Below are 23,018 nucleotides of genomic sequence, written 5' to 3'. Positions count from 1 at the left end.
CCACAGAAGTTTTTTGGGATACACGTCCCTGTCACCATGGGGGGACACAGAAGGTTACTGGGGGACAATGTCTCCAAAGATTTTTTGGGATACGTGTCCCTCTCACCACGAGGGGGACACAGAGGGTTATTTGGGGACACGGAGGTTTTTTTGGGATACACGTGAGGCGGGACACAGAGAATTGCTGGGGGACACGTCTCCGAAGGTTTATTGGGATACACACCCCTGTCACCGAGAAGGGACAAAGAGATCTAGTGGAGGACACAGATTTTTTGGGATGCACATCCCCATCGGTGTGGGGGGACACAAAGGGTTACTGGGGGACACGTCTCCTAAGGTCTATTGGGATCCACATCCCTGTCGCTACGGGGGACACGGAGGTTTTTTGGGATACACTACTTGGGGGTAGCCAGGGGGTCCCGCAGCCCCCCCAGCACGGCCCCCAGCACGGCAGCCACGGCCACGGCCCCGGGATCGGGATGCTCCAGCCGGGATGAGCGGATGTAACTGGCTCTTCCCGCCCCGGCCTCCATGTGCTTGGTGGCCTCCGCCGCCACCTCGGCGCTCTGCCAGGAAAAAACGGGATGTTTTCCAGGATTCCCATGCAGTTGTCCCACCGTCCCAGCTCCAGGCTCTCCGTACCTGCACGGCGGCCTCCAGCACCCGGAGCGGGTCGGCCCCGGGAACGCGCAGGGAATGCAGAGCCTTTGCGGCTGCACACAGCGAATCCAGCTGGGAAAAAACGGGAACAGGGCTGGGAGCCAGTGCTGAGGCCAGGCTGGAACCCCCCCACACCCCCTGGAATTTCCCCTTGGCTCCCGGGTATCCCACGGGATTCTGGAACTCACCATCGTCCGGTCTCCTGGTGCGGCCCCTCCATACCTGTGTTGGATGCAGGGAAATTGGGATTGGGATTCCTGGGGGGATTGGGATCCCTGGGGGGATTGGGATCCCTGGGGGGACTGGGATCCCACAGTCCCGGGCACTGACCTTTGCATGGCTTCAATCCCGGAATCCACGGCATCGGCCCACGCCGCAGGATCGCTCCGGCCGTGCAGGGTCCGGGCGGCCGCCGTCAGGAAGAGCCCGTAGAGCTTTGGGAATACGGTCACCCCCATCCTGGGAACACTTCCAGGTGTCTCCCCGCATTCTCATTCCCACTTACCACTCCAGAGGAGCCTCCCATCTTTTCCAGCAGCAGGTCGGCCAGGCAGGAGAGGAGCTGGGATGGGGCGGCCGGAGGCGGCCGGGAGCGCATCCATTCCCGGATGGCTGCAGGAATGGAGGGAAGAGCGGGATGGGGGGTGGTCCTGGGCTCCTTGGGGATTCCTGTCCCTCGTGGGGACAAGCAGGAATGCCGTGAGGAAGCTGCCACTGGATGTAGTGACATTCCTGGCCTGTGGCTCCCAGGGTGTGGAAGGGGCATTTTGGGAGTCCCAAATCCCATGAATGGATGTCCCAGGGAGATCGCCCACTCCTGGGATAAGCAGGGACACTCCCAGTTCCACAAGGCAGCTACCTCTGGAAACAGAGATGTTCCAGGGATACAGTTCCCTGTGGAGACTCCATTCCCTAGGGAGGGGTACTTCAGGGAACCAAATCCCAAGAAAGGAAGCCCCCACTCCTGGGATAAGCAGGGACACCCCCAATTCCATAGGGCATTCCTGAGCCACAGCTCCCAGGGCATGAGGACCCTGTTCCATAGAAAGAGGCATCTCAGGGTTCCCAAATCCCAAGAAGGGACATCCCAGTGAAGTCCCCACTCCTGGGCGGTGCTGGCTGGGACACCCTCTCCCCACAATTCCCTGGATATTCCCACACCCACCATGGGCCGCCCGGGCGTGTGTGTGGCCACAATCCCCATCTCCTGCTTTCCGATCCAGCTGGTTGAGCTTATCCTGGATATCCAGCAAAGTGCTGCACACCCGCTCCAGGACCCGCTGCACCGGCACCGCTCCGGGCCCTGCGGAAAGGAAACATTCCCGAGGGAAACCGAGGCACAGGAGGGGGTCACAAGGGATTCCAGCTCCGAACCTGTGCTGGTCTCATCCAACGGCTGCCCCGGGACATCCATTGGCGCTGGAATCTCCTCTCTCCGGGCGGTCGCCGGTCCCACGGGAACGTTGGGCCAAGCCATGGCCGTGGTCTTGGCATCTGGAAAAGCCAGAGGTGACAGTGGCTCAGGATCCTCCTGGATCCTTGCTGGCAGATCCAGCAGCCAGGAATTCCTCTCCCAAGCACTTCGTGTCCCATCACCCAACACCTGCAGACTCCTGTGTCCCCGTTCCAGGTGCATCCAGCAGCCAGGAATTCCGCTCCCAGACATCTCACTGACCCTTGTGCCTGTCTCCCAGCTGTGTCCCCTTTCCAGGTACGTCCAGAAGCCAGGAATTCTGCTCCTGGGCACTTCGTGTCCCATCACCCAGCACCTGGAGACCCCCGCGTGCCCATCCCAGGCCACATTTGCGCCGGGAACTCACCGATCAGCCGCAGCAGCTCCTCATCCACCACCAGGAGGGTGAGGGAGACTCCGGCCATTTCCAGCGCCGTCATGAAGCATCCCACCAAGGCCCGGGCAATGCGGATCCCTCGGTTCTCTGCGGGATCCAGGAGCCGGGGGAGGTCATTCCAGAAGGTCCAGAGCCAGGGAAGGGGATCCCAAGAAACCCCACGCTCACCCAGTCTGCACACGGTGGCTCCGGCCACGATTCCCAGCTCCAGGCAGGATAATCCACCCAGGTTGTTCACCATGAGCACCACAGAGCACCCTGAGGGATGAGGGGCGGGATGAGACCGGGATCAGGGATTTGGGGGGCAGGGGGGATCCAAGGGAGCTCACCAGGGGTCAGGGATATGTGGGAAGCATTGGATGGATCCGTCATGTGCTTCAGCATCGTCTCCACGGCCTCATCCGCTGACAGCACCTGGAGGGGACACAGAAGGTGGGAAGAGCAGAGTGGGGGTATGTGGGAATGCGGGGGAGGTCTGGGAATAGGAGGACACAGCAGGATCCCCCCCTCACCTTCATCCTGCGCACTCCGGCCTCTCCGTGGATCCCTAGGGAGACGAGGCTGTGTCACATCCCACACTTCCCATGGGGGACAGGGAATCTCAGTCCCCCCCAGGGATCTGGGAGGGATCCAGAGCCCCTCCTCACCCAGCCCCAGCTCCATCTCATCCTCAGCCAGCTGGAATGAGGGCTTGGATCCCGGGATGCTGCAGGGAGACAGGCTGAGACCCAGGGTACCTGCACGGGAAGGAATGTGCCGTTAAACCTGCTGGGATTTGGGATGCGGGGAGGGAGAGGGCTCATTTTCCAGGGGGGTTGGGGGAATGGGGCTGATTATCCAGGAGAAATGGGGTGGGGAGGGGAGGGGCTCATTTTCCAGGGGGGACAGGGGCTGGGGGGAAGCTGCTTTTCCAGGAGGGATGGGGAGAATGGGGCTGATTTTCCAGGAGGGAATGAGGCTGATTTCCCAGGAGGGAATGGGGCTGATTTCCCAGGAGGGAATTGGGCTGATTTTCCAGGAGGGATAGGGAGAATGGGGCTGATTTCCCAGGAGGGAATGGGGCTGATTTTCCAGGAGAGAATGGGGCTGATTTTCCAGGAGGGAATGAGGCTGATTTCCCAGGAGGGAATGGGGCTGATTTTCCAGGAGGGATGGGGAGAATGGGGCTGATTTTCCAGAAGGGATGGGGAGAATGAGGCTGATTTTCCAGGAGGGAATGGGGCTGATTTTCCAGGAGAGATAGGGGTAATGGGGCTGATTTTCTGGGAGGGATGGGTCGGAGTGACACAGGACAGCATTCCCATGGGATAATGGGATCCCACAACGCACCCATGGCTTTGGAAGCCACCGTCACCTTCTCCACGATCTCATCCAAACCCGCTCCTGCCTCCGCCAGTGCTCCTGCCACCTGCCAAGGACAACATCAGATGAGCCACCCTGAAAATTCCCAAAATTCCAAAAATCCCTCCGAAGGAGCCCCGGCAGGACCTTATGGATGAGGACGGTGCCGCAGATCCCGCGTCTCCCGGCTTTTCCGGGCGCGGCGAAGGCACAGTCGTCTCCCACCACCACCATCCGCACGTCGGCCCCTTCGGAGCGCGCCCGCTCCAGGGCCAGCCCGAAATTCAGCCGGTCCCCGGTGTAGTTCTTCACGATCAGGAGGATCCCGACTGCGGGAATGACGCGGGAGGAGCAGGAATGACACGGAGCGAACAGGAACAACACGGACAGAACGGGAATGACACGGAGAGAACAGGAACGATGTAGAATGGGAATGACAGAGAGAGAATAGGAATGGCATGAGGAGAATGGGAATGATATGGAGAGAATGGGGATTGCACAGAGAGAATGGGAATGATATGGAAAGCACGGGAATGACGCAGGGTGAAAGGGAATGACAGCGCAGGGATTCCGGGGCAGGAATCCCAAAGCTGCATCCCGGTGTATTCCCGACCTGCTCCCGCCTGTGCGAGCACCCGGATGGCCGCCAGGACACTGCCCACGGACGGGGACGTGAACACGGCTCCGGCCACCACTCCGGTCAGCATTCCCTTCCCGACGTATCCTGCGGAGCGGGATTGGGAGCTCGGCGCCGTCTCCGTGCCAGGTGGCTCCAGGAAGCGGGAATTGTGGGGTCTCACCTGCGTGGGCCGGCTCGTGGCCGGAGCCCCCCCCGGACAGCAGGGCCACGCGGCCACGGACGGCCGAGAGGTCACTCCGCAGGATCACTCGGTGGCCCTGCAGGAGCCGGAGCCCGGGATTGCAGGACACCAGCCCGGCCAGGGCATCATCGGCACAGCCGGACACCGAGTTCACCAGTTTTTTGGGAATCTGGGGGAACAAAGGGGGGTAAGCAGAGGAAAAAGGGGGATTGGCGACCCCCCTGTCCCAGCCTCACCTCCATGGTAGGGTGGGATCCTGCGCAACGCTTGGAGCTGGGGCTGGAATCTGCTGGGTAAGAGGGCAAGGTCCAGGCTGGACACGGGGGAGGTCCTGGCACAGGACTCTGGCACAGGGACAGTGGAAAGGGAATGGGGCAGGATGGGAGGGCTGGTGGGAATGGGGGGCTGGGGACGGGGCTGTTCCCAAATGGAGACCCCTCCCGTCAAGAAGGGATCCCACTTTCGGGAATGAGGATCACGATGGGACCCCCACCAAACAGCAACCATCCCCAAGCAGGGATCCCCTTTTTTGGGATGGGGGATGAGAACGAGACCACCCTCATATAGGGACTTCCTTTTGGGATGGGGGATCGGAATGGGACACCCCTCCAAAAGGGACCCCCCCAAACAGGGATCCCCTTTTTTGGGATGGGGGACGAGGATGGGACAACCCCCAAAGAGGGATCCCCTTTTGGGATGGGGAGAAAAAGGATGAGGCCAGGCCCAGAAAACAGGGACCCCTTTTTGGGACGGGGAGCAAGATCCCCTCGGGATATGGGGTGGGATTAGAGTGGGATACAGGTGGGAGTATCCCGGGGACTCCCACCCCGGATTTTGGAGTCCCCACATCACGGGGGGAGTGCATGGAGCAGGGAGGGGTCCAGACCCGCCTTCCCCGCGGGACACAGGCCGGGATGGGGCCGGGATCCCCCGGAACCCCGCGGCTTTCGGAGGGGGAGCCCCCCGCACCCCGCTCCGCACCTGCGCTCTCCGCGGTCCTCCAGCCGCGCCTCTCGTCTGCTCCGCGCGGTCCTCCCAGCCGGCAGGAGCGGCCTCATCTCGTCTGCTCCTCCCCGGCCTTTCCAGCGGGCCAGAGCGGCCACGCGCAGCTATTTCCGCCGGAAGCGGCGGCGGCGCGGAGCGGCTGCGCTCCCGGTTCCTCCCCGGTTCCGCTCTCGGCCCCCCCCCGGGATCCCCCGGGACCCCCAAACATGTCCTACAACTACGTGGTGACGGCGCAGAAGCCGACGGCCGTCAATGGCTGCGTCACCGGTACCGCGCGGCAGCGGCTGGGGGGACACCCCTCGGTTTGGGGGGGTTCGGTACCGGAGAGGGTTTGGGAGTCCTCGGACGAGGCGTTTTGGGGTCTCTGGGCGGGGTTGGGGGCACCCGGGAGGGGTTTGGGGTACAGGGGGTGCGGGGAGATGGAGGTTCTGGGGGGCAACGGGGGAGTTGGGGTGCGGGGCGGTTTGGGGTCCCGGGAGGGTTTTGAGGTTCCGGGGGGGCTTTGGGGGTCCCGAGGGCTCTGAGGGGGACTGAGACTCCTGGGGGGTCAGTGCGGGGTTGGGGGTGCCGGGGGGATTTGGGTCCGGAGCAGGGTTTGTGGTATAGGGGGTGGAGTGGGGTTCTGGAGGGTTTTGGGGTCCCGGGGGAGTTTGGGGGAGGTGTTGGCTCCGGAGGGGTTTTGGGGTATGGGGGATACCAGGGGCTGGGGGGTTTGGGGGTCGAAGGGGAATGGGGTGGAGGAGTTGGGGTTCCCGGACAGACGTTTGGGGTACGGGTGGGAGTTGGGGGTCCCGGCGGGGGGTTGGAGGCACTGGAGGGGTTTGGGGTACGTGGGAGTTTTGGGGGTCCCGGGGGGGATTTGGTTCCAGGGGGGTTTGCACTCCTGGGTGGGTTTGGGGGTCCCAGGCGGGGTTGGGGTACAGGGGGTGTTTGGGGACACAGGGAAGCTTTGGGGTGCAGAAAAATTTTAGGATATGGAGGCTTTGGGGGCCCTGGAGGAGGGTGGGGGGTGGGATACATGAGGGTTTGAGGTATGGGGGGAGTTTGAGGGTTCCAGGGGGTTTTGGGGTATGAGAGGGTTTGGGGTATGGGGGGAAGAGGTTGGAGATATGGGGGGATTTGAGGGGTATGGGGGGGTTTTGGGGCTACAGGGGTGGTTGGGGGTATCAGTGGGACTTTGGGGTCCTGGGGGGGTTTCGGATGGGGGGGCTCTGGGGGCACTGGAGGGGAATTTGGATGTGGAGGGGGTTTGGTGGTTTGGGGGTCCCAGGGGGTTTTAGGGTACGGGGGGGTTTTGGAGATACAGGGGAAATTTTGGAGTACGGGGAGGGCCTGGGGGATTTTGGGGATCCCAGAAGGACCTTGGGATGCTGGAAATGGGGATCCAGGGGAGTCCCTGAGCTCTGTAACGGGGTGGGGGCGCAGAAGGTGTCGAAGAAACCTCAGGAATGAGAATTCCCTTGGAAAGGCAGCAAGGAAAGGGATTCCTGGGACGAAACGTGGAGCCCGAGCTCTGGGAACGCGGTTCCCAAGGGGGCTGCGGGGGGAGGAACTGGGGGCTTCAGGAGGCAAACCAAGGATTGGCGGGAGATCCCTGAGGTGGCGGGAGATCCCTGAGGTGGCAGGAGATCCCTGAGGTGGCAGGAGATCCCTGAGGTGGCAGGAGATCCCTGAGGTGGCAGGAGATCCCTGAGGTGGCAGGAGATCCCTGAGGTGGCAGGAGATCCCTGAGGTGGCAGGAGATCCCTGAGGTGGCAGGAGATCCCTGAGGCCTTCCCGCTTTTCCCAGGCCACTTCACCTCCTCCGAGGACCTGAACCTGCTGATCGCCAAGAACACGCGGCTGGAGATCTACGTGGTCACGGCCGAGGGGCTGCGGCCCGTCAAGGAGGTGGGGATGTACGGCAAGACCGCCGTCATGGAGCTCTTCCGCCCCAAGGTGCGTCCCGGGACAGTGCCCCAAGGCCGGGGGGGGTGCTGGGGGGGGGTTCCCGGCGCGGAAGGGCCTCTGGAACGTGTTTCCTGCGCAGGGGGAGAGCAAGGACCTGCTGTTCATCCTGACGGCCAAGTACAACGCCTGCATCCTGGAGTACAAGCAGAGCGGCGACAGCATCGACATCATCACCCGCGCCCACGGCAACGTGCAGGTGAGGGCGGCCGGAGCGCCGGGAACGGGAATTCCAGTTTCCGGCCGCGGCCGGATTCATGCCGGTTATTTGGATTGGAGGTGCTGTGGGTGCCGCTGGATTTGGGATGAGTCGCCTGGTGCCTCGGGTGCTTCCAGAGTTATTTTTGGTCTGGGAATCTGGGACGGTTTGGGTTGGAAGAAGGAGCTTAAAGCTCATCCAGTGAAAGCTTGTTCCTTCCCACGGGCAGGGAATGTTGCTCCCGTCCAAGCTGGCCTTGGACACTTCCAGGGATGGAGCAGCCAGAGCTTCCCTGGGAATCCATTCCAAGGCCTCACAACCCTGCATAGGGAAGGATTTATTCCCAATATTCCATCTAAATAGGACATGGAATCATGGAATGGTTTGGGATGGAAGGGACTTAAATCCCATCCAGTCCCACCCCACTGCCATGGGCAGGGACACCTCCCGCTATCCCAGGCTGCTCCAAGCCCTGTCCAACCTGACCTTGGACATTTCCCGGGATGGGGCAGCCACAACTTCTCTGGGAATCCGTTCTAGGGCCTCGCCACCCTCACAGGGAAGGATTTATTCCCAATATCCCAACCAGGCAGCACATGGAATTCTGGAATGGTTCGGGTGGGCCTTTCAAGCTCATCCAATTCCACCCTCTACCATGGGAAGGGGCACTTTCCCTAGATCAGGATGCTCTGACCTGGACACATCTGTGTTCTTGGGAATAATAAATATGGGATAATAAATGGAATTTAAGGAAAATTAGTAAGGTCCGAATTGTCCCTGGGAAATGAGTTCTTTGGGAACTTGTGGCTGTTGTTTGCTGGGGTGGTGTTGGGAATGATGGGCAGGAGGTGGAGGGGGGAATCTCCTGTCAAGAATGTTTGGGAAAAGTCCTTGGCACATGGAGGTGCCAAAGTCATTCCCAGCCAAGGAACTCCAAGGGGTCTGTGAGAGTGGATAACAGTGCTGGATTTTGGGAGGGGGATGTTTGGTCATGGATATCAAAGCAGAGACCAGGAAAGGGATGTGGCTCCTCTGGATCATCCAGTGCAGAGTTGGGGCTGGAAAACCAGGTTTAGTGGCTGATCCCACAGTGCCAGATTCCCAGGAGAGAAGAAGCAGTGCGGGAGCAATTCCAGGTGGAAAGACACCTCCTCCTTAGGCTTGGTGGTTTCCCAGCTGGAATTCTGGGGGCTGGTTTTTCTGGAGCCCCTCAGCGATCTTTTCCCAGCACTAATCCCCTTTTCCCTTCCCTCCTCCGTGGATTTGTCCCCCAGGATCGCATTGGCCGCCCCTCCGAGACCGGGATCATCGGGATCATCGATCCCGAGTGCCGGATGATCGGGCTCCGGCTCTACGACGGCCTCTTCAAGGTCATTCCCTTGGACAGGGAGAACAAGGAATTGAAAGCCTTCAACATCCGCCTGGAAGAGCTCCAGGTCATCGACGTCAAATTCCTCTACGGATGCCAAGCTCCCACCATCTGCTTCGTCTACCAGGTACCGCTTTTCCATGGAAAATCCATGTGGAGGGTGGAGCCGAGGGCTCAGAAGGTTTTCCAGAGGCTGGTTTGGGTGATTCTGGCCCTTTCAGGCTCGTTAGGAACCTCCATGTGTTGCTTTTTCCCAGCTCTGGGAGAGAGGAAGTGACGCTTTCCCACAGAATTCCCGGGCAGCTTTGCCTTGAGTGGGAATGTTTTCCTTGTTAAACCCTCCAGAGGAGCTCATGGATCACTCCAGCAATTGGATTAGTTCCAGGATCAGTTGTTTCCCAGAGTGACACTTGAGCCTTTCCATAAAAAACAAGGCAATTGGGATTTTTGGGAGGCAGCTCCAAGTGTAAAGACAATCCATGATCCATAACCTCTCCTATCACTTGGCTCTTCAAGGAAGGAGCATTCCAGGCCTTCTCCAAACCCTTGTTTTAATCCCAACAGCCATTGCTGTGCCGATTGAGCGAGGGATTAGCTTTCCTTTGCCAAATTCCAGGTTATCCCATGGCAGCAGTGATTCCATTATTCCCTGTTTGGGCACTGCTGGATCCTCCCAAATTGTTCCTGAGTCAAGGAATGGGGGAGAAACCACTTTGTCACCACGTACCTGGGATTGCAGGGAACAATTGGATGATTAGAGGGCTTTCCAACCTTAATGATTCCAAGATTCCATGTCTAACACTCAAAAATATTTGGAGCACGAACAGGATCTTGTAAAGCTCTGGATTATTTTTATCCCTGCCTGTGGAAAGGGGGATTTTTCCAAGCAGCTGCTTTCATTCCTTCTCTATTTATTAACCATTATCCTGGGATTTGGACCAAATAGAGCAGCAGGGACTGGGATAATTTTTGGGAAGTTCTAAAGCCATGGGAAGAGAATGGCAAAAGGGAGAATACAATAAGAAAAAATGGGATTCCTAAAGGTTTGCTGGAGCTGGAGGTGATATTTCATAGTGATATTCTTGCTCCAGCATTGTCAGGTGAACACAAATCCCAGAAAATCCCTTGGATAACACTGGAAAAATGCTTCCCAGCCTCTCTTGGCACAGAGGTTTATCCAGAGATCGGTTTATATGCGGAAAATGCTGGGAGAACCAGCAGCCTGGTTTGAGAAGGGAGAGGAGGAGCTGGGAAGGTTCCCCAGCTGCCTGGAATGCTGTTTTTGCAGGAGATGAGGTGGAATTTCCTGATTTCTGGGATCTTGTGTCTCCTCCTGCAGGACCCCCAGGGCCGGCACGTGAAGACGTACGAGGTGTCCCTGCGGGAGAAGGAATTCAACAAAGGCCCTTGGAAGCAGGAAAACGTGGAGGCCGAAGCCTCCATGGTCATTGCAGGTTGGGAAAGATCTTCCTTCCCAGTTTTTTTTTTTTTTCGCCAGCCTGGATGCCTCAGTTTTTCCACACAGGGAAAGACTCGTGGGGTATTTGTCGTTGTTCCCGCAGTTCCGGAACCCTTCGGAGGCGCGATCATCATCGGCCAGGAATCCATCACCTACCACAACGGGGACAAATACCTGGCTATTGCTCCTCCCATCATCAAGGTGAGTGGATGTGGAAATCCAGGACTGAATCCCATGGAATTCCTCCTTGCCCAATCCTGAGCCCTGCAGAATTCCTCCTTTCCTAGTCCTTTCAGGCAGGAATTCCAACCGCTGCCATCCCAAGCGTGGCCTAACAGTGCTTGGGCTTCCAGGGGTTTGCCTTCCCAAACAGTCACCTTTGTATCCATGGTCTGTGGGACTCTTGGAAAAGGGGCAAAGCCTGGAATATTTGGGCCCCATGGAATGGGATTAATTAGGATTTAAGGCGTAGTTTGGGCAGAATTCCAAGTGGGAGCCTGGTTGTGTTTCAGGCAGAAGATATGGATGAGCCCCTTGGAGACTTGGGAGATAAAGACAGATTTAGGGATTTTGGGATGGAGGTTGGATTTGTGGATTTTGTGGGAATAATAGCCCACTTCCCACATTTAGTGGGAGCAATGGCACGGCTGAGATGCTGCTCCAGGCTGGAATTACCATGCAAAGGTCCTTTTAAGCTGGAAATAAGGAAAGAACCCTAAATCTTGGATGGAGAAATGGGAACCTGGAGCTCTGGGATAGTGAGTCTGGGATGCTGAAGCAGGGAATGAGTCACCTGAGCTCCAGCTTTGGGGCTGTTCCAGTGGATTCCAAGAATTCCCTCCTTTCCCTGCAGCAAAGTACCATCGTGTGCCACAACCGTGTGGATCCCAACGGCTCCCGGTATTTGCTGGGAGACATGGAAGGAAGGCTCTTCATGCTGCTCCTGGAAAAAGAAGAGCAGATGGATGGCACCGTCACCTTGAAGGATCTGCGTGTGGAGCTGCTGGGAGAGGTAGGACTTGCCTTTCCTGGGATTTTCCCTAACCTGGAAAGGCTCGGTGTAGGAATTGTGTCCCTTTTGGATCCCGGGATGGTGATTCTTCCCATTTTTCACAGCTTTAACGTTTTGGTTGCTGGAAAATTCCTTCTTAAATTCACACCTTCTTCCCAGTTTTTTACACCTTCATCCCAGTTTTTTTTCCCCTGTTGCTTCCACGCTGTTTCTGAGGGAGAAGCTCAGACTCTGTGGGATTTATGAAGGGCTTAAATCCCTTTCCCGAGCCCAGGGATTTCCTGTTGGATAAACAGCTCGGTAGTGGCGCTCTCGAGGTGTTCCAGAGACTTTTCCCTGCCTTTTCCCAATTCCTAGACATCCATAGCGGAGTGCCTGACCTACCTGGATAACGGAGTGGTGTTTGTTGGATCCAGGCTTGGAGATTCCCAGCTGGTGAAGGTACGTGGCTGCTCCCTCCTGGCCTTGGTTCCCACCAAAACCTTGGGATGTGGATAAATTTTCCCGCTCTTCTCCTCGACTGCCCTTTTTATCCCACTCCCTGGAAGCCAAAGATTGATCCCAGTGTTTATTCCCAGCTCAACGTGGACAGCAACGAGCAGGGATCCTACGTGGTGGCCATGGAGACCTTCACCAACCTCGGGCCCATCGTGGACATGTGTGTGGTGGACCTGGAGAGACAAGGGCAGGGACAGGTATCCCTGATCCTGCTTTTCTGACCTCGCTCCTGGGAATTTCTGGGCCGGCCAGGTGTATCCATGAGCTGTCTGTAGAATCCCAGAGCAATTTGGATTGGAAGGATCATCTGGTTCCAACCCAATGTTCCACTATCCCAGGTTACTCCAAGCCCTGTCCAACCTGGTCTTGGGCAATTCCAGGGGTGGGGCAGCCACAGCTTCCCTGGAAAAGGAAAGGAAAAGGCTCCAAACTGTTTATCAAAGGATCTCGGAGTCATATCTGGGTACTGGGATTGGGATAAGTGTTTTCCTGGAGCAGTAGGAGGTTAATTCCAGGATATCCATGAGGAAGGGTCTGCCTTTGTGCCATGGGGGAAGGATCAGCTGCCAAAAAAATTCCTTGGAGGAGGTGCCCACAGAGATTGTGGATGTCCCATCCCTGGAAGTGTCCAAGGCCAGGCTGGACAAGACTTGGAGCAACCTGATCTAAAAGGAATGTGGAAATCTCATGGAAAGGGATGAAATATTTGAGGTCCCTTCCAAGCCAAACCATTCCAGGATTCCATGATCCTCAGATGGGTTTCCCATCTTCCCGTGAACCCAGAGAGGGGTGGGAAAGCTTCCCAGCCACGGCTGGTAAATCCCACCTGCTTCTCCTGCAGCTGGTCACCTGCTCCGGCGCCTTCAAAGAGGGGTCCCTGCGGATCATCCGGAATGGCATCGGGATCCACGAGCACGCCAGCATCGACCTGCCGGGAATTAAAGGTGAGGGGGCTGATCCGTGGTGTCCCACAGCCTGGGAGGGGACATCATGGGCACAGATGACGTTGGGATGTGGAATTAAGAGGAATTATGTGAGGAACTGTGGCCTCTTTTCCCAGGCTTGTGGCCGCTGCGGTCAGATCCGCACCGGGAGACGGACAACACCTTGGTGCTCTCCTTTGTTGGCCAGACCAGGTAAAGGGGGATCCTCGCTCCAGAGCTCTCACCACGTGCCAGAGCAGGAATTAATGGGAATTCCCTTCCCTTTCCAGAGTTCTGATGTTAAACGGGGAGGAGGTGGAAGAGACGGAGCTCACGGGATTTGTGGATGACCAGCAGACGTTTTTCTGCGGGAATGTGGCGCATCAGCAGCTGATCCAGGTAATTCCAGCTCGGGGGAAACACGGATATGGCTCTCCTGGTGATCCCTGTGGATCATGGGGCTAATCTGGGGTGTTGTCAGGGATCAGCAAATGGGATCCTGGGTTCCTGTTTCTAAGGGATATGGAGCAGAGGGAGCTTCTCGTTCGCATTTTCCATGATTTTTCCGTGCTCTCTTCCCAGATCACCTCCGCCTCCGTGCGCCTGGTGAGCCAGGAGCCCAAATGCCTGGTGAGCGAGTGGAAGGAGCCCAACGGGAAGAACATCAGCGTCGCCTCCTGCAACACCAACCAGGTGGTGGTGGCCGTGGGAAGAGCCCTGTTCTACCTGGAAATCCGTCCCCAGGAGCTCCGGCAGATCAGGTGTGGGTCAGGCACAGCCCACCCTGGGCGCTCTGGGAGCGCTGGGATTCGGGATCGTGACGGACGCCTGTGCTCCTTCCTCCCTCCCAGCTGCACGGAGATGGAGCACGAGGTGGCCTGCCTGGACATCACTCCCCTGGGAGACTCCAGCGGGATGTCCCCGCTCTGCGCCATCGGGCTCTGGACCGACATTTCCGCCCGCATCCTGAAGCTCCCGTCCTTCGAGCTGCTGCACAAGGAGATGCTGGGAGGAGGTGGGAGCTTCCCGAGGGGAATGGCAGCAGCCGCTGGCCGAGCCCCGGGTGGCCTCATCCGTCCTTTTTCCCGCTTCCCACAGAGATTATCCCACGCTCCATCCTCATGACGACGTTCGAGAGCAGCCACTACCTCCTGTGCGCCCTGGGGGACGGAGCCCTCTTCTACTTCGGGCTCAGCCTGGAGACAGGTGACTTTTGCTCTTCCTTTTCCATGTTTCTCCATCCCTCTGGAACGCTTTCATGCTTTCCCCAGTCCCGGGCGGTGAGAATTGGGGCGGATTCCTCCAGAGAAAGGAGCCAGCCGGATCTTTACATCTGGGGCGCCTTTTCTGCGCTCCTTCCATCCCGAGGTGTCCTGGGAGATCCCAATGGTTGTTTTCCCTGGCTCCAGGCTCGCTGAGCGACCGGAAGAAGGTGACCCTGGGCACGCAGCCCACAGTCCTGAGGACGTTCCGCTCCTTGTCCACCACGAACGTCTTCGCTTGCTCCGACCGCCCCACCGTCATCTACAGCAGCAACCACAAGCTGGTCTTCTCCAACGTCAACCTCAAGGAGGTCAACTACATGTGCCCCCTCAATTCTGACGGGTATCCCGACAGGTGAGCCCCGGGATCCACCAGGATGTGGAGCGCAGAGAGGTTCTTGCTGTTCTCTAAGATTTCCTTGATTTTTTTTTCCTCCCCCCCTCTCCCCCTGGGGCAGTTTGGCATTGGCCAACAACAGCACCCTGACCATCGGGACCATCGACGAGATCCAGAAGCTCCACATCCGCACCGTTCCTCTCTACGAGTCGCCCAGGTGAACTGGGAAGGATTCCTGGGATGGGGACGGGTGGGTGGTGTCGCTATCTCGGGGTGGGCTCAGGCAGGGATCGAACGGCTTGTGTTGCCTCCAGGGTTTCCCTGGAATGGCCTAGCCCAGCTCTCCTGTTTATCCTGCAGGAAAATCTGCTACCAAGAGGTATCCCAGTGTTTTGGGGTCCTTTCCAGTCGGATCGAGGTGCAGGATGCCAGTGGAGGCACCACAGCCCTCAGGCCCAGTGCCAGCACCCAGGTGAGATCCCAGCCGGGATCATCCCTACTCCGTGGGGATCTGAGAGACCAGGCTGGATCATCCCTGCTCCATAGGGATCTGAGATCCCAGCCCGGATCATCCCTGTATCAGGGATCTGAGATCCCAGGCTGGATCATCCCTGCTCCATGGGGATCTGAGATCCTAGGCTGGATCATCCCTGCTCCGTGGGGATCTGAGATTCCAGGCTGGATCATCCCTGCTCTGTGGGGATCTGAGATCTCAGGCTGGATCATCCCTGCTCCATGGGGATCTGAGATCCCAGGCTGGATCATCCCTGCTCCGTGGGGATCTGAGATCTCAGGCTGGATCATCCCCACTCCATGGGGATCTGAGATCTCAGGCTGGATCATCCCCGCTCCATGGGGATCTGAGAGACCAGGCTGGATCATCCCCGCTCCATGGGGATCTGAGAGACCAGGCTGGATCATCCCCGCTCCATGGGGATCTGAGAGACCAGGCTGGATCATCCCCGCTCCATGGGGATCTGAGAGACCAGGCTGGATCATCCCTGCTCCATGGGGATCTGAGATCTCAGGCTGGATCATCCCTGTATCATAGGGATCTGAGATCCCAGGCTGGATCATCCCTGTATTACAGGGATCTGAGATCCCAGCCCAGATCACCCCTGCTCCGCGGGGATATAATTCCCCAGGCCAAATCCAGGTTTTCCTTGACAGTCTTCCCTTCCAAAGCTGTGGGGGAATTCCTCCTTCCGAGAATGGGCTGGTGGGATCTCTCCATGGGGGTGACCAGGTCCTGCTTCCCACGCTCCTTTCCCTACCATCCCTTTATTTTTGGGTGTTGCTCCTTCCATATCCCACATGGGCTTCTCTGTGCCCTCCAGGGGTTTCCTTTTCCCAGGGATCCACCTCTGGAAGCCACAGTTCCCTCACTCAGCCCCCCCCTGCAGGAGCAGGAAGCGTGTCCCTTTTCTCATTCCTTACTCCGCCTTCTCTTCCATCCGTTCTCCTGCTCCCTGCTTGCCTCAGGCTGTGTGGATATGCTGAGCAGTACCGGGATCTGACAGGTTTTCCCGGTTTTTTTTCCAGGCCTTATCCAGCAGCGTGAGCACCTCCAAGCTGTTTTCCAGCAGCACTGCTCCACATGAAACTTCCTTCGGAGAGGAGGTGGAAGTTCACAACCTGCTCATCATAGACCAGCACACCTTCGAAGGTACCTGTCCCATCCCAAAATCCAGCTTTTCCCACCTGGAAAACCCCGCGGTCAAGGCTGGTGATCCTCAAAACCTCTGCAAATCCAGGATTTTGCGTGTTCCTGGAGGAACATCAGCCACAAGGTTTAGGGAACAGCGTTGGCTGATGGTGGGGGAGCAGCAGAGGGAATGTCCAGGATGATCCCAAAGTTTCTCCTTTTCCCGCTTTTTGCCCAGTGCTCCACGCTCACCAATTCCTGCAGAATGAGTACGCCCTGAGCCTGGTGTCCTGTAAGTTGGGAAAGGATCCCAACACCTACTTCATCGTGGGCACTGCCATGGTGTATCCCGAGGAAGCCGAGCCCAAGCAGGGCCGGATCGTCGTCTTCCACTACTCCGATGGTAAGAACGAGGGCTTCCCACCTGGAAACATCCAGCTTTTTTGCTCGGATGAGCTCCTCACACCCTGGAGCAGGCAGAGCTTTTCCCAAGGGAAGTGCCCACAGACGGGATTTGTCCCAGTGTGTCCCCTTTCCCTCTATCTGCTGGAGAATCCCAGGAATCCCTCCCCAGCCCTGGATTCTGGGACTTGCTTCCCAAGAATCCCTCCCCAGTCCTGGATTCTGGGATTTGCTTCCCCATCTCCTAGGAATCCCTCCGCAGTCCTGGATTCAAGGATTTGCTTCCACATCTCCCAGGAATCCCTCCTCAGTCCTGGATTCTGGGATTTCCTTTGCGCTGTACCTATGTCCCTTTCCTCCCGTTCCCATGTCCCTTTCCTCCCGTTCCCATGTCCCTTTCCTCCCGTTCCCATGTCCCTTTCCTCCCGTTCCCATGTCCCTTTCCTCCCGTTCCCATGTCCCTTTCCTCCCGTTCCCATGTCCCTTTCCTCCCGTTCCCATGTCCCTTTCCTCCCGTTCCCATGTCCCTTTCCTCCCGTTCCCATGTCCTTTTCCTCCCGTTCCCATGTCCTTTTCCCCCAAATTCCCGTGTCCCTTTTCCCCCAAATTCCCGTGTCCCTTTTCCCCCAAATTCCCGTGTCCCTTTTCCCCCAAATTCCTGCATCCCTTTTCCCCCAAATTCCTGCATCCCTTTTCCCCCAAATTCCTGCATCCCTTTTCCCCCAAATTCCCGTGTCCCTTTTCCCCCAAATTCCCGTGTCCCTTTTCCCCCAAATTCCCGTGTCCCTTTTCCCCCAAATTCCCGTGTCCCTTTTCCCCCAAATTCCTGCGTCCCTTTTCCCCCAAATTCCCGTGTCCCTTTTCCCCCAAATTCCCGTGTCCCTTTTCCCCCAAATTCCCGTGTCCCTTTTCCCCCAAATTCCCGTGTCCCTTTTCCCCCAAATTCCCGTGTCCCTTTTCCCCCAAATTCCCGTGTCCCTTTTCCCCCAAATTCCCGTGTCCCTTTTCCCCCCATTCCCGTGTCCCTTTTCCCCCCATTCCCGTGTCCCTTTTCCCCCCATTCCCGTGTCCCTTTTCCCCCCATTCCCGTGTCCCTTTTCCCCCCATTCCCGTGTCCCTTTTCCCCCCATTCCCGTGTCCCTTTTCCCCCCATTCCCGTGTCCCTTTTCCCCCAAATTCCCGTGTCCCTTTTCCCCCCATTCCCGTGTCCCTTTTCCCCCCATTCCCGTGTCCCTTTTCCCCCCATTCCCGTGTCCCTTTTCCCCCCATTCCCGTGTCCCTTTTCCCCCCATTCCCGTGTCCCTTTTCCCCCCATTCCCGTGTCCCTTTTCCCCCCATTCCCGTGTCCCTTTTCCCCCAAATTCCCATGTCCCTTTCCCCCCCATCCCCGTGTCCCTTTTCCCCCAAATTCCCGTGTCCCTTTTCCCCCCATTCCCACATCATCTCTCCCCCATTCCCATGTCACTTTTGTCCCTCTGAGCAAGTTTTTCAGGAAGGAAGGTTCAGGGCCGTCCCCTTGACTTCCAACCCTTTGGATGAAGCCCCCAGCGATTCCCGGCTTTATTCCAGGGAAGCTGCAGAGCCTGGCTGAGAAGGAGGTCAAGGGAGCCGTGTATTCCATGGTGGAATTCAACGGGAAGCTCTTGGCCAGCATCAACAGCACGGTGAGGGCCGGGGAGGTCCGGGCAGGTGTTTGAGGAGCGTATCCTGGCTCCGTGGGGCACATCCCGATCCGTGTCCCGCTCCCGCAGGTGCGGCTGTACGAGTGGACGGCGGAGAAGGAGCTGCGCACGGAGTGCAACCACTACAACAACATCATGGCCCTCTACCTGAAGACCAAGGGGGACTTCATCCTGGTGGGAGACCTGATGCGCTCCGTGCTGCTCCTGGCATACAAACCCATGGAAGGGAACTTCGAGGAGGTGTGGGAGCGGTGCCGGGAATGGGGGGGAGGAAGGGAGGATTTGCGGGGATCCCGGTGGGATGGATCGTCCAGGGAGGAGCAGGGGTGGGCTGGGATGGGATAGAACCTTCTGGAAAGCTGGGGGAGTGTTCCCAGCTCTTGGGAGCAAGGGGAAGCTTTGGAAGCTTCAGGAAAGCTGGAGGAGCCTTCCCAGAGTGGGGATAGGAGAAGCTTTGGAAGCTTCAGGAAAGCTGTAGGAGGAGCATTCCCAGAGTAGGAATAAGAGAAGCTTTGGAAGCTTCAGGAAAGCTGTAGGAGGAGCATTCCCAGAGTAGGAATAAGAGAAGCTTTGGAAGCTTCAGGAAAGCTGTAGGAGGAGCATTCCCAGAGTGGGAATAGGAGAAGCTTTGGAAGCTTCAGGAAAGCTGTAGGAGGAGCATTCCTAGGGTGGGAATAAGAGAAGCTTTGGAAGCTTCAGGAAAGCTGGAGGAGGAGTATTCCTAGGGTGGGAATAGGAGAAGCTTTGGAACTCTCAGGAAAGCTGTGGAAGAGCATTCCCAGCTCTGAGGAGCAGCACACTGGGAGCAGTGGAAGCTTCAGGAAAGCTGGAGGAGCATTCCCAGGGTGGGAGTAGGAGAAGCTTTAGAACTCTCAGGAAAGCTGTAGGAGCATTCCCAGGGTGGGAATAGGAGAAGCTTTGAAAGCTTCAGGAAAGCTGGAGGAGCATTCCCAGAGTGGGAATAAGAGAAGCTTTGGAAGCTTCAGGAAAGCTGGAGGAGGAGTATTCCTAGGGTGGGAATAGGAGAAGCTTTGGAACTCTTAGGAAAGCTGTGGAAGAGCATTCCCAGCTCTAAGGAGCAGCACACTGGGAGCAGTGGAAGCTTCAGGAAAGTAGGGAGTAGGAGAAGCTTTAGAACTCTTAGGAAAGCTGGAGGAGCATTCCCACCTCTTGGGAACAGGGGACGCTTTAGAACTCTCAGGAAAGCTGGAGGAGCATTCCCAGGGTGGGAATAGGAGAAGCTTTGGAAGCTTCAGAAAAGCTGAGGGAGTATCCCCAACCCTTGGGAGCAGGGCAAGTGCCATCTGGAATTCCTGGAGTCTACTTGGAACGGTGTAGCCGCAGTCTGGGGGTTTAAATCCCTGGGAGTGGCTTTGGCACAGCCTTTTCCATGTTTTCCCAGGGCCACTCAGACCAGGATCATCTCCAGGAGGCACTTGGTGCCTTTCCTGCTTTCTGGAGCAGGGAAGGCCAGGCTGGAGCCTGCCTCGCTCCCAAATCTTGGCGAGATGAGGATGCTGGATCCCAGCCCGACCCGTCTGGACACACCATTGTCTCCCGTTCCCTTCCAGATTGCCCGGGATTTCAATCCCAACTGGATGAGTGCCGTGGAGATCCTGGATGACGACAATTTCCTGGGAGCAGAGAACGCCTTCAACCTGTTTGTGTGCCAGAAGGACAGGTGGGTTGGGCTGGCATGGCATGGTATGGAACCCTCGGGAATGCTGAGGGAACATTCCTAGCTCCTCCTGGAGCAGGGGAAGCTTTGGAAAACCTTCAGGAAAGCTGGAGGAGAGCACTCCCATCTCTGGAAAGCAGTGGGGTGGGAGCAGGGGAAGCTTTGGAGCATTCCCAGCTCTTGGGAGCAGGGGAGGCTTTGGAACCTTCACAAAAGCTGGAGGAGCATTCCCAGGGTGGAAATAGGAAAAGCTTTGGAACCCTCAGGAAAGCTGGGGGAGCATCCATGGGGTGGGAACAGGAGAAGCTTTGAAACCTTGAGGAAAGCTGGGGGGGAGCATTCCCACCTCTTTGGAGCAGGGGAAGCTCTGGAGTCCCCCCATCCTGAGTGTTTGGAATTCCAGCGCGGCCACAACGGACGAGGAGCGGCAGCACCTGCAGGAAGTGGGATTATCCCACCTTGGGGAATTCGTCAACGTCTTCTGCCACGGATCCCTGGTCATGCAAAACCTGGGAGAGACTTCCACGCCCACCCAGGGCTCTGTCCTCTTCGGCACCGTCAACGGGATGATCGGTGAGGAGCATCCCCGGGGAATCCTGGAATGGGTCGGGCGGGAAGGGACCTGAAAGCCCATCCAATTCCGAGTATTCCCGGTGTTCCCATTGCAGGGCTGGTGACGTCGCTGTCGGAGAGTTGGTACAACCTGCTCCTGGACATGCAGAACAGGCTCAACAAAGTCATCAAGAGTGTGGGGAAGATTGAGCATTCCTTATATCCTTTGGGATTCCAGCCCGGAACCTGCTCCGGGGGGGGATCGCTCGGTGGGATCAGGTTTGGGCAGCTGTGGAATTAAGGTTGGATAAACCCTCTGAGGTGAGGGGGTGCAGCCATTAACCCAGCACTGCCACGGGCACCACCAAGGAGTTATTCCCTGGGGATTTGGCTCCTTGACGGATCTGGCACCTGGAGGTCGTTTCACACGGAGCGGAAGACGGAGCCAGCCACGGGATTCATCGATGGGGACCTGATTGAGAGTTTCCTGGATATCAGCAGGCCCAAGATGCAGGAAGTGGTGGCAAACCTGCAGGTGAGTTCGGGAACGTGGCCTTGGGGTCAGGAATCCAGGCTCGGTAAGTCACGGAATCGTAGATCCATGGAAAGCTTTGGGTTAAAAGGGACCCCCCGAGCCCGTCCAGCTCCAGCTCTGACACCTATCCCAGGTTGCTCCAACCTGGCCTGGAGCACTTCCAGGGGTAGGGAGGCCACAGCCTCCCTGGGAAACCCTAAATCCACACCTTCCTGGGTGGTCTGGGAACGCCTCCGATGCCTTTCCCTTCCCGCGCAGATCGACGACGGCAGCGGGATGAAGCGGGAAGCCACCGTGGATGACCTGATCAAGATCGTGGAGGAGCTCACCCGGATCCATTAGCAGGATTCGGGATCATTCCCTCCCCCCAGAGCCGGGGAATCCTTCCCCAGCCGTGCCCAACACCGGAGGGGCTGGAATCTCCCAAGGAAGAGCAGCTTGTTAGGAATTTGGGGGGCTGTCGGTCGCTTCCCGCTGGGATTCATGGATTCTGTGGACTCGGCTGTGCCTGGAACTGTCCCTTCCCTTGGGTGATCCACTGGGATGCGATTCCCTCTTCCCTGGTATCTTTGGTAGATTTGACTCATTTTTTTGGCTTTTGATCCCTTTTTTTTTTTTTTCTTTTTTTGGATTCCTTGTGTTTTATTGGAAGAGGAGTCGAAGCTGGAGGAGCAGCCGAGCGGGATAACTTTCCACAGGATCCATTCCTCGCTCAGGGAGGGAATTCTGGGAAGCTCAAACTCTTGTTGATTGCGGAGTTTTACCAAATAAAGTAGTCCAAGAGGAAAGATCCGTGTCCTGAGGAATCACAGCTGTGACCTCGCCTGGGGGACCTTGGGAACCCCTGTTTCCCAAGTGCATTTTTCTGAGATTTGTAGGGAATTTTAGCTCCTTGCCCGGTTGCCAGCAGCACTGGGAATTCCCTGAGAGGCAGATTTTTGGCTCACTTTTTAGGGAAACCCGGATTTTCCATCCTCTGGCTGCTCATTAGTAATCTTCCTCCTGCTTTCCCACCTTCTTCCTCATGGAATTTGGGGGTTATCCTGGAGCTTGCCATGCTCTCCCCAGCCTGGATCTCCCCATAACTCCAGGTTAACCCCTGCAAATCCCATTCTGGGCAGGTTTTCCCCAAATCCTTCTCTCCCTGAGCTCCAGCTCGTGCTGGAAGCATCCCTGGCTCCCACTTCCATCCTGGATTCTCCAAGGAGGCCACAGGGAGAAGGCTATATTTGGACATCTCTTCCCGGAGCTGGAGGGAGCAGGAGCTGACCCTGGACTCTGTTCCTGGTTTTATTCCCTCAGGCTTTGTTTACCTGCCTGGAGCAGCTTGTTCCCAAAATCTGGGAGGCCCAGGGGGCGGATCTTTGAAGTGCTATCCCTTTCCCAGCAAAACTGGTGCCAATGGAATGCTGGCACCCTCCTTTTTTGGGGCATAAAAGTGCTGCATGCGCCGGGGCTGGATCAGGATTTATCCCTTTCCAGGACCATGGAGCCGCTTCCAGGGCCAGGAGCTGGGATTTGGGATCACATTCCTCTAGGAAAGGACCTTGCCGTGGCAGCACCGTGGCTCCTGCATCCCTTATTCCAGCAGGGACCCCCTCCCAGCAGCTCCAGTCAGGAATTGCTGTGTCTTGCCTGGGTGATCCTGACCCTTGGGCAGGGTTGTGAGGGAAAATCCATGCTGAATTGGGAATTTTGGAGGCCACAGTGCCCTTTGCTCCCCGGGATCAATCATTTACCTGCCTGTGACCTTTGCTTCATTCCCAGCTCCAGGATGGGATGAGGGGCAGGGGGGAGTTGGATGAGAGCCTGAAATGGGGGGTCCCACAGCCCCCCTCTCC

General features: G+C 57.4%; 2 protein-coding genes across 2 annotated transcripts; one reads left to right on the top strand and one right to left on the bottom strand.

Annotated features, from left to right (window-relative positions):
• Window positions 1-181: 181 nt before the first annotated feature.
• On the bottom strand, window positions 182-4,973 carry TKFC (triokinase and FMN cyclase). The gene is made up of 17 exons (XM_051777010.1): window positions 4,909-4,973; window positions 4,652-4,841; window positions 4,465-4,575; window positions 3,999-4,180; window positions 3,840-3,918; window positions 3,158-3,247; window positions 3,023-3,057; window positions 2,840-2,924; window positions 2,679-2,768; window positions 2,481-2,597; window positions 2,035-2,154; window positions 1,826-1,963; window positions 1,166-1,272; window positions 991-1,094; window positions 849-882; window positions 643-732; window positions 182-566 (listed from the first exon to the last, which is right to left on the bottom strand). Exons 1-17 carry the CDS (start codon window positions 4,912-4,914, stop codon window positions 396-398), a joined length of 1,749 nt encoding a protein of 582 aa, XP_051632970.1. The 5' UTR covers window positions 4,915-4,973; the 3' UTR covers window positions 182-395.
• A 795-nt stretch (window positions 4,974-5,768) lies between these two features.
• On the top strand, window positions 5,769-21,965 carry DDB1 (damage specific DNA binding protein 1). The gene is made up of 27 exons (XM_051776926.1): window positions 5,769-5,944; window positions 7,467-7,615; window positions 7,707-7,823; window positions 9,098-9,319; window positions 10,532-10,646; window positions 10,755-10,852; window positions 11,505-11,663; window positions 12,021-12,104; window positions 12,242-12,358; window positions 13,003-13,105; window positions 13,222-13,297; window positions 13,375-13,483; window positions 13,667-13,845; window positions 13,936-14,099; window positions 14,183-14,290; window positions 14,494-14,701; window positions 14,805-14,900; window positions 15,044-15,155; window positions 16,226-16,349; window positions 16,567-16,731; window positions 18,300-18,394; window positions 18,482-18,652; window positions 19,984-20,093; window positions 20,494-20,663; window positions 20,759-20,861; window positions 21,054-21,177; window positions 21,436-21,965. The coding sequence occupies exons 1-27, from the start codon at window positions 5,884-5,886 to the stop codon at window positions 21,517-21,519; spliced, it is 3,423 nt and encodes a 1,140-aa protein (XP_051632886.1). The 5' UTR covers window positions 5,769-5,883; the 3' UTR covers window positions 21,520-21,965.
• Window positions 21,966-23,018: the final 1,053 nt, after the last annotated feature.

Source organism: Manacus candei, unplaced genomic scaffold (assembly GCF_025592945.1).
Source record: "Manacus candei isolate 608988 ecotype Guabito, Panama unplaced genomic scaffold, ASM2559294v1 h1tg000009l, whole genome shotgun sequence".
In the NCBI taxonomy this organism is placed as follows: domain Eukaryota; kingdom Metazoa; phylum Chordata; class Aves; order Passeriformes; family Pipridae; genus Manacus; species Manacus candei.
The sequence above is the reverse complement of the archived record's forward strand: the minus strand, read 5'-3'. Positions and strand labels throughout refer to the sequence as shown.